This window comes from Bison bison, unplaced genomic scaffold, assembly GCF_000754665.1.
Source record: "Bison bison bison isolate TAMUID 2011002044 unplaced genomic scaffold, Bison_UMD1.0 scf7180017864492, whole genome shotgun sequence".
Classification (NCBI taxonomy): Eukaryota; Metazoa; Chordata; class Mammalia; order Artiodactyla; family Bovidae; genus Bison; species Bison bison.
Window position 1 is genome coordinate 2,559,259 of NW_011495051.1, and position 12,699 is coordinate 2,571,957.

Sequence of the window (12,699 nt, forward strand, 5' to 3'; positions counted from 1 at the left end):
ACGTGGAGGCGGGGTGGTGGTGGGGCACTCCTGGGCTTTTTACAGCATCCACGGTCTTGGCTGCCAGCAGGTGCTCAGCACACAGTGTGTACAAAGCTGCAGGTTCCACGCCAGGCAGATGGCGCAGGCTCAGTAACTCTTGTGAGCAGTGTCATCATTACTATTATCCCCAGCAACCCTGGGTGAACTGAGGCCCCAGGAGGGGAAGTGACCTCCCCAGGACCATGTGGCCTCGGATGCTCCCAGAGCTGGGATGGGAACTCAGGCACCGAACTGCAGATGCCAAGCAGTTTATGTTGGTCGCGCTGCACGTCTGGATACATGTGCAGAGTATGAATTAAATTAACAAGGGGAGGCTTCCCTGGTGGGCTAGTAGTTAGGATTCTGTGCTTCCATTGCCAGGACCATGGGTTTGATCCCTGACCAGGGAACTAAGATCCCCACAAGTTGCTCCCCTGGTTGGCGGGTGGCGGGGGGGGATTAAAAAGTAAGTAAAATAAAATGATACACTACCGTAAAAAAAAAAAAAAAAAAACAAGGGGCATAGTGCAGGCACTTTTTTGTCATTCTAACCATCTATTTCCTTGTCTATAAAATGGGTACACTAATAATGCCAGAGAAGTAGCTCTTAATGGTTTAAGGGAAGGTATGAAATGAGAACAACGAAGCACCATATCTACAGTCATCTTAGGGACTTAAAAATAACAATAATAATAATGGGATAGATGTTACCATGTATATAGAGCTCAATATGCCCTAAGTGCTTAATATATACTGTTAATATCCCCTTGCCACCTCCTGCCAACCCAGTCGGGCCTGTGAAATGCTTTCACACATTTGAAAGAGAAAACTCTGAGGCTCAGGGCAGGTAAGCAACTTGCCTGAGGTCACACAGAGAACAGCCCTGGGCTTGGAGTATGGCAGGTGGCAGGGGCCTGATTCTTTCTCCGTCATTTGATGGTGCTTCCAGCCACCTTTGTCCTTGACCTGAGACATAAATGAATAGGGCTCTAGGGGTTCTGTCCATCTGGGCTTGGTCAAGTGCTCCCCTGCCCCCAACCCAGGGTGGAGGGTGGGGGTGGGGACTGCAGAGGGGGCTGGCGTGACTCGCCCTCCATCTAGTTCTCCGGAGCCAATAACGCTGAGCTCAGCGTCTGTCTGCTTCACCCGGCTGCCAAGGAGCCTGATTATTTTTAGATAAGATGGGGGGGCAGGCGCCGGAGTGGGAGGGAGCCCCCAAGTTGGGCAGGGGAGGGGGACATCACAGCTGCGGAAATGTGCCCCTCAGCCCCCTCTCTGGGGACCCTGAATAGCAACCTAAGACCATGGGCTGGGCTCCTGGGACTCTGAAGGCAGAGGAAGATGGGAGTGGGCCTGAGGGGTCAAGGACTCACCTGTCTGGCCCTCAGTTTTCCTATCTGTAAAATGGGCATGAGGGTTCCCACCTCATACAGTGGAGGCAGGATTAAATGAGTTATCCTTACTTGACAGAAGAGGAAACTGAGGCTCAGAGAGCACTTCCTATGACTGAGCCAGCTCCTGCACTTGGGTTCTCACCTGTGACCCCAGTGACGAAAGACATCCATGACCCTCTGTGGCAGCAGCCAGGGAACACCATGCTCCAGACCATTGTCTCCATGGTGCTGGTCCCAGTTAGTGCTGGGCTGACGCCTCCTTCCTTCGGGATGGGGACCCCTGTGGCAACGTCACCAATTCCCCCTCCCTCTCTTTGCAGATGCAGAGCAGAGTGGCAGTCCCCGGGCAGGGATGGGCTCCGACCAGGAGGACAGCAAGCCCATCACACTGGGTGAGTCTGGAGGTGGCGGGGTGGAGGGCATGGTTGCATTCCCATCTTTTATTTAGGAGTAATTTTGGGAACACCCTTTGTGGGTTCTGTGTGGTCCTGTGTGAGTACCTGAGTCATTCCTGGAATAGGTGCTGCTGTTGTTCTATTTTGCAGAGGAGGAGACTGAGGCCCAAAGAGGCATATGAACCTTCCAGGGGCATCCAGGGAGCTGGGGTTGGAACTCATGACCCTGAACTCCAGCATCTGGACTCAGAGGTGCTCCCCCAACAGTCTCACAGGATGTTCAATGAATAAGTAGGACAAGTCAGTTCCATGTTGGGGTGGGGGGATAGGAAGCAGGAGAATTTGCCTGCTTCAGGGCTGGGAGCAGACACCTGAAGGACAGAAAGGTTCTGGAAGCTGCAGAGGCCCTGCTTCTACTCTATCCCCTGGCTCCTGTCTGTCACAGTGTTGTCTTCCCTGAAGTGGTCAGAGGGCTCCTGTGAGCACTTGAGTCATGTGTTGCCCCTCCCCCACCCACAGCCCTCAGGGTAAAAGCTCAAGTCCTTCCTGCAGACTAGGAGGCCCTGTACAACCTGCCCCATGCCCTCCCTCTCCCACCTCCTCCTTCTCTGCCCCTTGTCACTCTGGTCCAGCCACAGGGGGCCTCCTCACTTCTCCTCCAATATGCGAGGCACCAGCCTGTCCCAGGCCCTTTGCACAGGCTGTACCCTCTGTCTGGACAGGTAACTGCTCTGTCTCTCTCAGATCACCCAAGTCTTAGCTCAAATGCCTCCCTCTCAGAGAGATCTTCTCTGAGCTCCTTAGCTCAAGCCGCCTGGCCACTCTCAATCCCAGCCCTCTGTTTTAGTTCCTTTAGAGGAAGTTAGTGATTGCGTATGTATTTGCTTAGCTGCTTAGTGATTGCATATGTGTTTGCTTATCTCACCTGGTGGAACATCCCCTCCTAAAGGGCAGAGGTGTTTGTCTTGATCACTGCCCTGTCCTCAGTACCTAGAATAGGACACAGTACACAGCACATGCTCAAAAAACATTGATAGAAAGAAAAAAAAAAAAAAGGAGAGGAGGGATAAAGCAGAGAGGAAAAGGGAAGCTAGAGAGATAGTACACCAGGAGACAGGACAGAGGGGAGATGAAAAGGGAGAGGGGAAGAAACACCCGGTGGATGAGGGCATCCCCCATGGAACATCCGTCACAGGCATGCACAGGGAGGCTGGATGGTTCCAGGAGGTTCACAGGCCCCGGGGCCACATCTCACTGGCCATCTGTGACCTGAGTCCTCCTTGGCCTCCTGTGATCCCCACGTGCCTCCTTCCAAGCCAGATGTTCGAGGCAGGCGGCGGGGGCTGCGGCGTTTGGCCGGGTCCCACGGGGAGCTCCAGCGTCTGGTGGAGGAAGTCACTTCCTCCCCGCCCGCCAGGGAGTCCCCTGGAGATGGAGCTGGGCGAGCGCTGCACAAACAGGAAACCCCTGTGGGGGGAGGGGGGAGGGGCGTGCTGACAGCAGCTGGCCAGCTGGGTCAGCAGGAAATGGCCATGGCCACTTCCCCTGGACGCTGGGAGCCACCGCCCTGTCCTCCTCGGGAATGTTGTGGTCCTAGCCTTCCATCATGGGCCTGGGCAGGCAGTAATTGCTCAATAAATGGTGGACACAAAGCTCGCAAGCAAGGAGGGGGCTTAAGTGATGGACAGCGGGGGAGCCCGCCAAGGCTCTGCGCTCCCTGCGGCTAGTGCTGCCCCCTAGAGGCCTGGATAAGAACTGCTCCCACCACCGCCTCGAAACCGAGAGCTGCCACCTCTACTCTGACCGCTCTCCCGGCTCCTTCAACTCCAGCCCTGTCAGCCTCCAATTCACCAAGTGTATCCCCACCCCAAGGACTTGGACTTCCCTGATGGTCCAGTGTTCCACGCTCCCACTGCAGGGCACGCGGGTTCGATTCCTGGTCAGATATTTTCCGTATGCTGTGTGAAAGTGAAAGTCACTCAGTCATGTCCAACTGTTTACGACCTCATGAACTATACAGGCCAGAATACTGGAATGGGTATCCAGTCTCTCCTCCAGGGCATCTTTCCAACCCAGGGATAAAACCTAGGTCTCCCGCATTGCAGGACGATTCTTTACCAGCTGAGCCACTAGGGAAGCCCAAGAATACTGGAGTGGGTAGCCTATCACTTCTCCAGCAGATCTTCCCAACCCAGGAATTGAACCGGATTTCCTGCATTGCAGGTGGATTATTTACCAGCTGAGCTACCAGGGAATCCCCACACGCTGTGTGGTGCATCCAAAAAAAAAAAGCCCTATGTTCCAACCCTAGGGCCTTTACATAAGCCATCTCCACTGCCGGGAACATTGTAGCCCACAGGCAGGTGGCAAAACATTGAGTTTAAGATCATCCTAATCAAGGCAGCCAACTTCTCACAAGGCAGTTTCACTGTGCCAGGGGCTGTCTGGGCACTTCTCAAATTTAAACTCACATTTCTCTTTTCCACCCCTACCCTGATGTCTTGGTTGAATGTTACCCTCCCAGGGAAGCCTTCTCTGAGCCCTTTGTGCAAAATAGGTCTCTTCCCCATCAGGCTCCCCCACCTTGCCTGCCTCGCTACCCCCTGACACAGCTCATGTTTGACTTAATGATCTTTAAAAGTTTTTTTAAATTGTGGTACAACACACATAAAATGTATCATTTTAACCATATTAAAATGCACTGTTCGGTGGTATTAAGTACATTCACCAAACTGTGCACACATTACCTGTCTAGTTCCAGAACATTTTCATTACTCCCAAAGCAACCCCACCTCCATTAGCTACTCCCCTTCCTTAGGTGACCACTCATCCACTCTCAGTGTCTGTGGATCGGCCTGTTCTGGATCTTCTCCCATCAGTGGAATCACACCTTGTGTGTCCTTCTGTGTCTGCTTCTTTTACTGAGCATCGTGTTCTCAGGGTCCTCTCAGGGTCCGTCCATGTGGTGGCAAGTGTCAGGGCTTGTCTCCTTTTCATGGCTGAGTGATGCTCCCATGTGTGGAGGGACCACATTCTGTCTATCCATTATCACTGATGGACATTTGGGTGTTCTCTAATTTCAGCTACTGTAAATCATGCTGCTGTGAACATTCATGTAGAAGGGTTTTTGACTTCCTGCTCTTATGTGGCTTCCTTTGCCCACTCCAGACTGTGAGTCCTGGAGAGCAGTGGCCCCTGTTAGTCTTGTTCCCCATGGTTTCCCCAGTGTCCAGCTCGGAGGCAGACACAGGAAGTGCCTGGGAAACACTTGCTGAGAGAGTGGGTCCTGCCTGTGAGGGTCTCTGGGCAGGACAGGCCTGTTCCCTCCCAGCTCTCCATGTGGGTCAGGGCTCCTGCCCTCTTGGGGCCAGCCTCAGTTTCCAAATCCATGAAATGGGTCTAAACCACCCCCTCCTGGAGAGGAGGCTGTCCAAGTGTCCAGACAGCCCCTGCAACAGTGAAACTGCCTTTAAATTAGGCAGGAGTGGGTCTAGGCACACTGGAGATTTTAACTGCTGCCTGTGGACCCTCCATTCAGCCCATGGTTCTGAGCCCCTGCTGTCTTCTAGGTTCTGGTCCAGGAACTGGGAATGCCACAGAGCTCTCAGCCTGGCAGCAGAAAGACTGCCAGTGTTGCATGGGGCGATAAGTGAGGCAAAAGGACCGAGCTGGTCCCTCTTGGGTTGTAGCATTCATATCTCACAATCACCCAAGCTGATGGGGTGTATGGTCCCCACTTTTGAGACCAAAGAGGTAAAGTGACTTGTCCAGAATCACACACCAAAGTGGGAACCCTAGCTGGGATGTGAACCCAGGTCTGGCCTCCACTCATGTGTGCAGCCTACCATGCCACAAAGACCCTGGAGGAAGGCTGGGAGGCTGGAGGACAGGAGGCTGGCTGCAGCTGCGCTGAGAAGGATGGAGCAGAGACTCAGGAAAGAAGATCTGCTCCAGCTGCGTTAGGGCAGAGGACTCCTCCTCAGCCTGGAGGGGTTGAAACAGCCATCCTCTCCCTGCGGTCAAGGAGAATGGGGGAGACGGGGGTGCCTGGTCAGGCACCCCAGAGTCTGGGCAGCCCAGAGGTGTCAAAGTCAGGTAACAGACACGGTTCAACCAGACGCCTGCTGAGCCCCGTCCTCTGTCTCTTTTCCAGACACCACCGACTTCCAGGAGAGCTTCGTCACCTCCGGTGTGTTCAGTGTCACTGAGCTCATCCAAGTGTCCCGGAGTAAGTGTCCCCACCCACCCTCTTCTGGGACTTGCCAGGGAAGGGGAGCAGCTGTCAGGAAGAAGACGTAGCTTTGGGATGGGGGCTCCCAGGGGGAAAGGGACTCAGGGAGGGAGGAAGAAGGAACCCATATCCCTGCCCCACTCCCCCTCGTCCTCTCCAGCCACCCCTATCACTAAACTAAGGTTCCTAGGAAGGGCAGTATCCAGGCCCTTTCCAGAGTCCAAGGTCAGGCTGACATGCGCTTCCCCAGGAAGGACTCTAGATGCTGGGTGGAGGGGCCAAACGAACTTCCGCCCCAACATCCCCCCTGGGGGCCTCCCTCACTCCATAAGGAGGAGACCCCAGAGGGTTTCCCAATCCGCTTTGCCTCTTGTCCTTTTGCCTTACCTATGGACCTGCTTCGGGACCCACCCCCCAGATACCTCCATTTCAAATCCACACCTCAGGGAGCCCTGGTGGCTCAGATGGTAAAGAGTCCACCTGCAATGTGGGAGACCTGGGTTCAATCCCTGGGTTGGGAACATCCCCTGGAAAAGGAAACAGCAACTCACTCCAGTATTCTGGCCTGGAGAATCCCACGGACAGAGGAGCCTCATGGGCTATAGTCCATGGGGTTGCAAAGAGTCAGACACAACTGAGTGACTAAGCACAGCACAGCACCCTACCTTAACCCTAACCATCTCCCTCCCCATCCAGATCAGCAGAGCCTGGCCTCAGAATGCTGGGAAGCTTGGCCTCTGGCTCAGGCTATGTCTCTGCCTCACAGTGTGACCTTGGCCTCTCTCAATGGCCTTGTTCTTCTGATACATAGAATTTAGGGCAGTTTCAGCCAAACTAGTGCCAGCCCCCAAAGGGCTCTCCCCACCCCTCCAGGGCAAATCACAGCCTTGGACCTTGTCCCCTCCCTCACCCTCCTCTCTGTGGCCTTCTGCAGCACCTGTGGTGACTGGAACAGGACCCAACTTCTCCCTGGGGGAGCTGCAGGGACACCTGGCATATGACCTAAATCCAGCCAGCACCGGCATGAGAAGAACGCTACCCAGCACATCCTCCAGCGGGTATGTCCCCCGGGCCCCACCTCTGGGCATTCCATAATCCCACCCACCCACCTCCATCCAGCCCCAGCTGGTTCATTCGTTTCCCTGTTTCCACATTCCACCTGGAAAACTCTTTATTTATCCTTAAAAATCCAGGACCCAAGTGACTCTTTTCCCCAGTCCTGACACCCCACACTAGACTCCTGCAGCCTAGAGCCCTACAGGCCCAGCCCTTGAGATGAGAACACAGCCAGTGATTCTTGCTGAGATATGCTATGTGATTGTGAGCCAGTCACACATTATGTTTGCCTCGGTTTCCTCATGTGTAAAACGGGATCATGATCCTACCAGGTTGTTCTGGGGATTACAGCAGCTCAAGAGATGAGCCAGGTCTTCTGGGCTTTAGTCTCCACTCTGCTAATTTTCTAGCTTGGACCTCAGCCGAGTCCCTCCCTGTCTCTGGTCCCAGGTGTCCCATCCAAGTAACGGGCAGATTGTAACAGGTGTTGTCTGAGGGCCAGGGGCAAGTCCGCGGCTCGCATGCAGTCTCGCGATAGCACCCTCCTCGCCCCGCCCCACCCCAAGGGCCGGAAGTAACGACGTCCGCTGGGCCCCCTGCGTCTCCGTGGTAACCGCCCTGCTGGCTTCCTCCTTCGCCCTTTAGGAGCAAGCGGCACAAATCCGGCTCGATGGAGGAAGACGTGGACACGAGCCCCGGCGGCGATTACTACACCTCGCCCAGTTCTCCCACGAGTAGCAGCCGCAACTGGACGGAGGACATGGAAGGAGGTGGGCCTGGTGGCGGGAGCTGGCTGGCTTTCCGGTCGGGGTTACCGCGGCTGGGACTACGTATTCCGACAGGCACTGCGCGGGCGCCAGAGAGTCGGGAGTCGGCCTGGAGCCATGGGGCCTCCTGGGGATTGTAGTCGCGCGGGTTGCGTTCGGCTGGACGTAAACTCCGGGTTTGCATTCCCGGAGCTCTTTGGTTCCACTCTGGCCGGCTTTCTTGCCCTCTGCCTGTAAACAGGCTATCTCTGTGAGTTTCTTGCTTTACAGAATTGACTCAGTATAGATTCGATCAGCAGGGTGCTTCTTCTTGGGGTTCCCCATAGACCCTCCAATACAGGGTCGCCGCTAGAGGGTCCTGATATATAGGTTGCCTACTCACGGGGGTCCTTTCTGGAGTTCCTTCCCCTCAACCAAGATTCGCATCTCCACGGGAGCTTGGTATGGGTGATTCCAGTTACATAGGAGCCCCTCTTCTCTTATAGCATCCTTTTCCTGGCAGGTTTTCTTGTTGCTCCTTTGTCTTCCTAGGGTCCTCTCTAGAATGTGTCTCTCATGAGGCCCCTGTTTTGTAGGGTCAGCTGTTTCATAGAGGCTCTTTTCTGTCGAGCGCTGGCTCCTCCGGATTCTTTGTTTACTAACCGTCTCCCCAAGGGCATTCTCCAAAGGCTTCCCTTCTTTGGCGTTTCCATCTCCACCGTCGTTGTCGTCTAAAGAATCCCTTTATGGGAATTCCCTAGCGATTCAGTGGTTAGAACTTGGCGCTTTCACTGCAGAGGGCCCTGGTTGGATCCCACAAACCGCGGGGCGCAGCCAGGGGGAAAAAAAGAGAGGCAGTTTCTTTCACCTTAAGATTCCGCTCTCTAGTGAGCTAGCGCTAGCCATAAAGGAAGTGGTTTGCAGAGTGGCCTGTGGAGAGGACGTCCCTGGCATTCCTCAGATTCTCTTGTCCCCCAGTTTTAGAAGCTTGGCTTTACTCGATGTCTTTTCCCTTATCAAGGGTTCACCCCATCATATAGCCTAGTGGTTATGAATGGTGGACTCGAGTCCCCCAACCCTTAGCAGCTTCCTGGTGCCCCCACCTGTCTGTGCCTCAGTTTCTTCATCTGTAAAATGGGGGTGTTAATGCCTACATTACCCACTCCATAGGGTTGTTGTGGGGATTAAGTAAATTTATGACATCTAATGTTCCTAAAACATGCCTGACACATAATAAGTACCCAGTATACCTTTACAATTTATTTTCTTCCCTCCTCTTCCTGTTTCCCTCTTTCCTACTTGCATAGAGCCTGATGTCTTATAGAGATCTGTCTATACAAAGTGCCATACCTATAGGATCCTTGATAAGTAACCTAAGATTACAATTAAAAGGGCAGATTCACTAAAATGGAAAAGAATCTGATATATATATATATATGAAATTGAATCATTTTATTGTATACCTGAATCATCATAAATAAACTATTCTTCAGTAAAAAGAAAAGAAGGAAGGAAGGAAGAAAAAAGGCAGGTTCAGGCATCAGAGAAACAAGGGTACAAATCCCAGCCCTGCCTTTTGCTCACTGTGTAGGCTGTGTACCCTTGGACAGGTGACTTAACTTCTCTGAGCCCCAGTTGCCTCATCTCCAAAGTGGGAAGATGAGAACGATCATTCTTTTGGAGAGTTGGAAAGAGGACATGGTGGAATGTGAATAAAGCAACCATCTGGCATGTGATAAGTGACCAGGAAACAGGAGGGTTTCTCGGTGTTCACGTCCTTATAAAATTCCATCTCTTTGAATCAGTCTGTAACACAGCTGGTTGTGACATCTGAGGTCCCAGGGGTCCTCCCTCTTCCTCACTGTGTGCTCCCAGAGCAGTACCAAATGCTGGGGGGACCTCTATTAGGCTCTAATTTATGAATCAGAGTGTCTCTATGGTTCTGTCGCTTTGAGTTCCCTCTCTCTCTCAAGTTTGTCTCTATAAAGACCTGCATTCAATAAGCTTTAGGTCTGATTGCAGATTATAGAAAACTCAAAAGGAAGTACATTTCTCTCAAATAGATGTCCAGCCATCAGCAGCCCTGGGCAAGTGTGATGTGAGGCTTTTAGTCTCCTGCATTATGCAGCACTGAATATGGTTTTTATTCCTACATTGTGGTCCAGAGTAACTGCTGGAGCTCCAACCATCATGTATCATATCCAGCCATCAGGAAAGAAAGGTCAAGTATGGGCATGTCCTCCCCCTTTAAACATAATTCTCAGAAGACTCACTTAGCTCTTCTGCTTGTCTTTGAGCCCCTGAGTTAGTCCTAAGGCCATAGTTGGCTGTGTGATGGATGCCGGGAAATGTAGTTTTACTTGGGGCAGTCGTGTGCCATCTCAAATTAATGGTTCTGTTACTAAGAAAGAAGGATAAAGTAGATATTGGGAGACAGTGAACTTCTGCCCTGTCATTTCCTGATTGGAAACTCAAAAGCACTTCTCATTAACTCTGTAATTGAAGAGATTGTCTACATATAAAGTGTATACTATTTAGAGCTGAAAGACAGCCTGTGCTGGGGTAGCCATAGCAGTCCTGAGAGGAAAAATTATAGCCTTCAGTCTATTGATTAAAAAAAGAGAAAGGCTGGAAATAAAGAGCCCAGCTTTCAATACAGGATGCTCAAAAAAGAAAAACAGCATTTTAAAAGGAAGGGAGTACTGGAGAGAGTCCCTAGGGCTGGATCTGACCTTCCTGCCCTGAGAATGACATGGCCGTGACAGGGGAGGACAAGAAGGAAGCCTGTAGCAGCTTCTGGTGTGTGATAGGGAATCACAGAGCCAGAAGGGGATGCCAGAGGGGGTCAGTCCCCCTGGAGCTCCCATTGGTTGCCTCAGATAATGACAAACTCGCTTCCTTCTGTGGGCATCTCAGTGGGCATCACACACAAACACAAACACACAAATCTCTAGTGTGTGCCTGTCCCTGCTTTCCTGGTGCTCACAGTCTATTGGCGAGATGGATTCTGTCTTTTCCTCCCTCCTCCTCCTCCCCCTTCCTCTCCTTCCCTTCTTACAATGCCTCCTCCTCTTTCTCCTCCTCCTGACTTCCTCCAGCTTCCTGTCTAGACAGCCCCCAATTAGCTGTTCATTAAGGGGGTTAAGCTGATTAGAGCAGTCTCTCCCTTCCTCCGCTGTGGCCTCCATGGGCAGCAGGCAGCGCTCATCTAACTCCCCAACCCCAGCCTCCACACTCCAGGGCCTTAAAAGAGCAAAGGCCTATTGCAGCGGGTGGCAGGGGGATCCAGCCCCTCCAGGACAAGACCACCCCGCCCAGTCCAGGCAAGACCCCCTGCCTAGGCAAGACCCCCCTCTCCACCCAGGCAAGACCCCTGCAGCCACATCTCTCAGGCCCTCTATACCAGCTTCCAGGCCTTTGCACATTCCATGCCCAGGCCAGGAATGCCAAGAGTGCCTATTCACGTGGCCACCTCCTCCCCAAGGCCTTCCCTGCTTACTCAGCCAAGCCTGGCAAAGAGGGGATCCCAGAGTGCTCTGCTCTCGCTGCTTCTGTGGCCCTTCGCCAGGGGATATAGGCCCTTCACAGGCAGTTATTCCATTGTGGGAATGGGAGGTTGGCTTACCTCATCCCTTTTTTAACTTTGCAGCGGAGGGGGGCAGTGGGGGGTGGCAGAGCATTGCCTGTGGTTATGGATTGGGTTTGAGTCCCAGCTCCACCACTTTGTGGCTCCCCAGGGTCTCACAGAGGGTCCTCACCCAGGTCATCTGTGCCCCCAAGGGACACTGGGTGATCTCTGGGACATGTCTGGTCATCATGACTGGAAGTGCTCCTGGCTTTGAGTGGGTGGGACCAAGGAGGCTGCTCCACACCCCACAGAGCCCAGGATGGTTCTACAGAGGGTGACTGGCTGAGATCAGCAGTGCTGGGGAGAGCATCCCACATAGTAAGTGCCCACTGAGTGGTGGTGGTTCCTACCAGAACTGTGCTCCACCTGCCCACCTATCCACTCTGCACACCCTCTGCCCATGCTGTGTTGTGGGCCCTGGAGACTAGAAGGCTCCACCACGGTGGGCTGCAGGGGTATGGGCTAGTTTGTGGGTCTCAGATGGGGGAGGTACAGGCCTACCCGTTAGATGAAGAGTGTGTGCTTAAATGGGGGACAGACAGGCATGTGTGACAAGCATGTGGAAAGATGCTGAGGGGAGCGGGGCACCTACTGGCACCTGTCTCCAGTTAGGTGTGTATCTTCCACCGGCGGCATAGGGATGCTCAAAGAGGACATATACGTATGTGTATTGAACAGAAAGCTGGCTGGTTGCATCAGGATGGAGGGGTCAAGGGCACACCTGCTAAGTGGAGAGATGCTTACTTTGATGGGGCGCCTAGGGTCCTCACCCAGGCCAGGCACCGTGTTGACTGCCACGGTTGCACATGTGGGGCTGTTCCCGGTGTGTTTGTTGGACGAGCTAGAGATGTTCAGATGCAGGAGCATCAGATGGGGTGTGCGGAACATGAGGGTGACTCTTTCTTGCAATGCGGGTGCCTCCTTGCCCCCACCCCATGCCCTGGCTCCCTCAAGCCCTAGAAGCTCTAGAAAGGCCTTGCAGAGGTGCGGCTGGGGGTGGGTCTGGGCTGGGCTATTTCCATGCAGGGACAGGCTGTTCTAGGAGATCCTAAGTGAGCGTCTCACAGCCCTAACCTCATTCTTGCCACAGCCATGCCCCAGCCAGGTGCCCACTGTGCATGCAAACATGCGTGTGTGCACACACACCCCCTCCATGGCTGCAGGGACACACACACACCCTGCCCTGGGTCCTGCCAACTCTTCCTATCCCTGGGAAAGCCCAGACCCG

The 12,699-nt window shown here is 53.4% G+C and overlaps 1 protein-coding gene across 1 annotated transcript in view; it reads left to right on the forward strand.

Moving 5' to 3' along the window:
• The window catches only part of NFIC (nuclear factor I/C (CCAAT-binding transcription factor)), a 65,834-nt gene that overhangs the window by 42,568 nt on the left and 10,567 nt on the right, over positions 1 to 12,699 (forward strand). The window contains exons 7-10 of the mRNA XM_010828440.1: positions 1,736 to 1,807; positions 5,964 to 6,038; positions 6,976 to 7,099; positions 7,743 to 7,867. Of these exons, the coding sequence (XP_010826742.1) occupies positions 1,736 to 1,807; positions 5,964 to 6,038; positions 6,976 to 7,099; positions 7,743 to 7,867 (396 nt within the window). The remainder of the gene's footprint in view (positions 1 to 1,735; positions 1,808 to 5,963; positions 6,039 to 6,975; positions 7,100 to 7,742; positions 7,868 to 12,699) is intronic.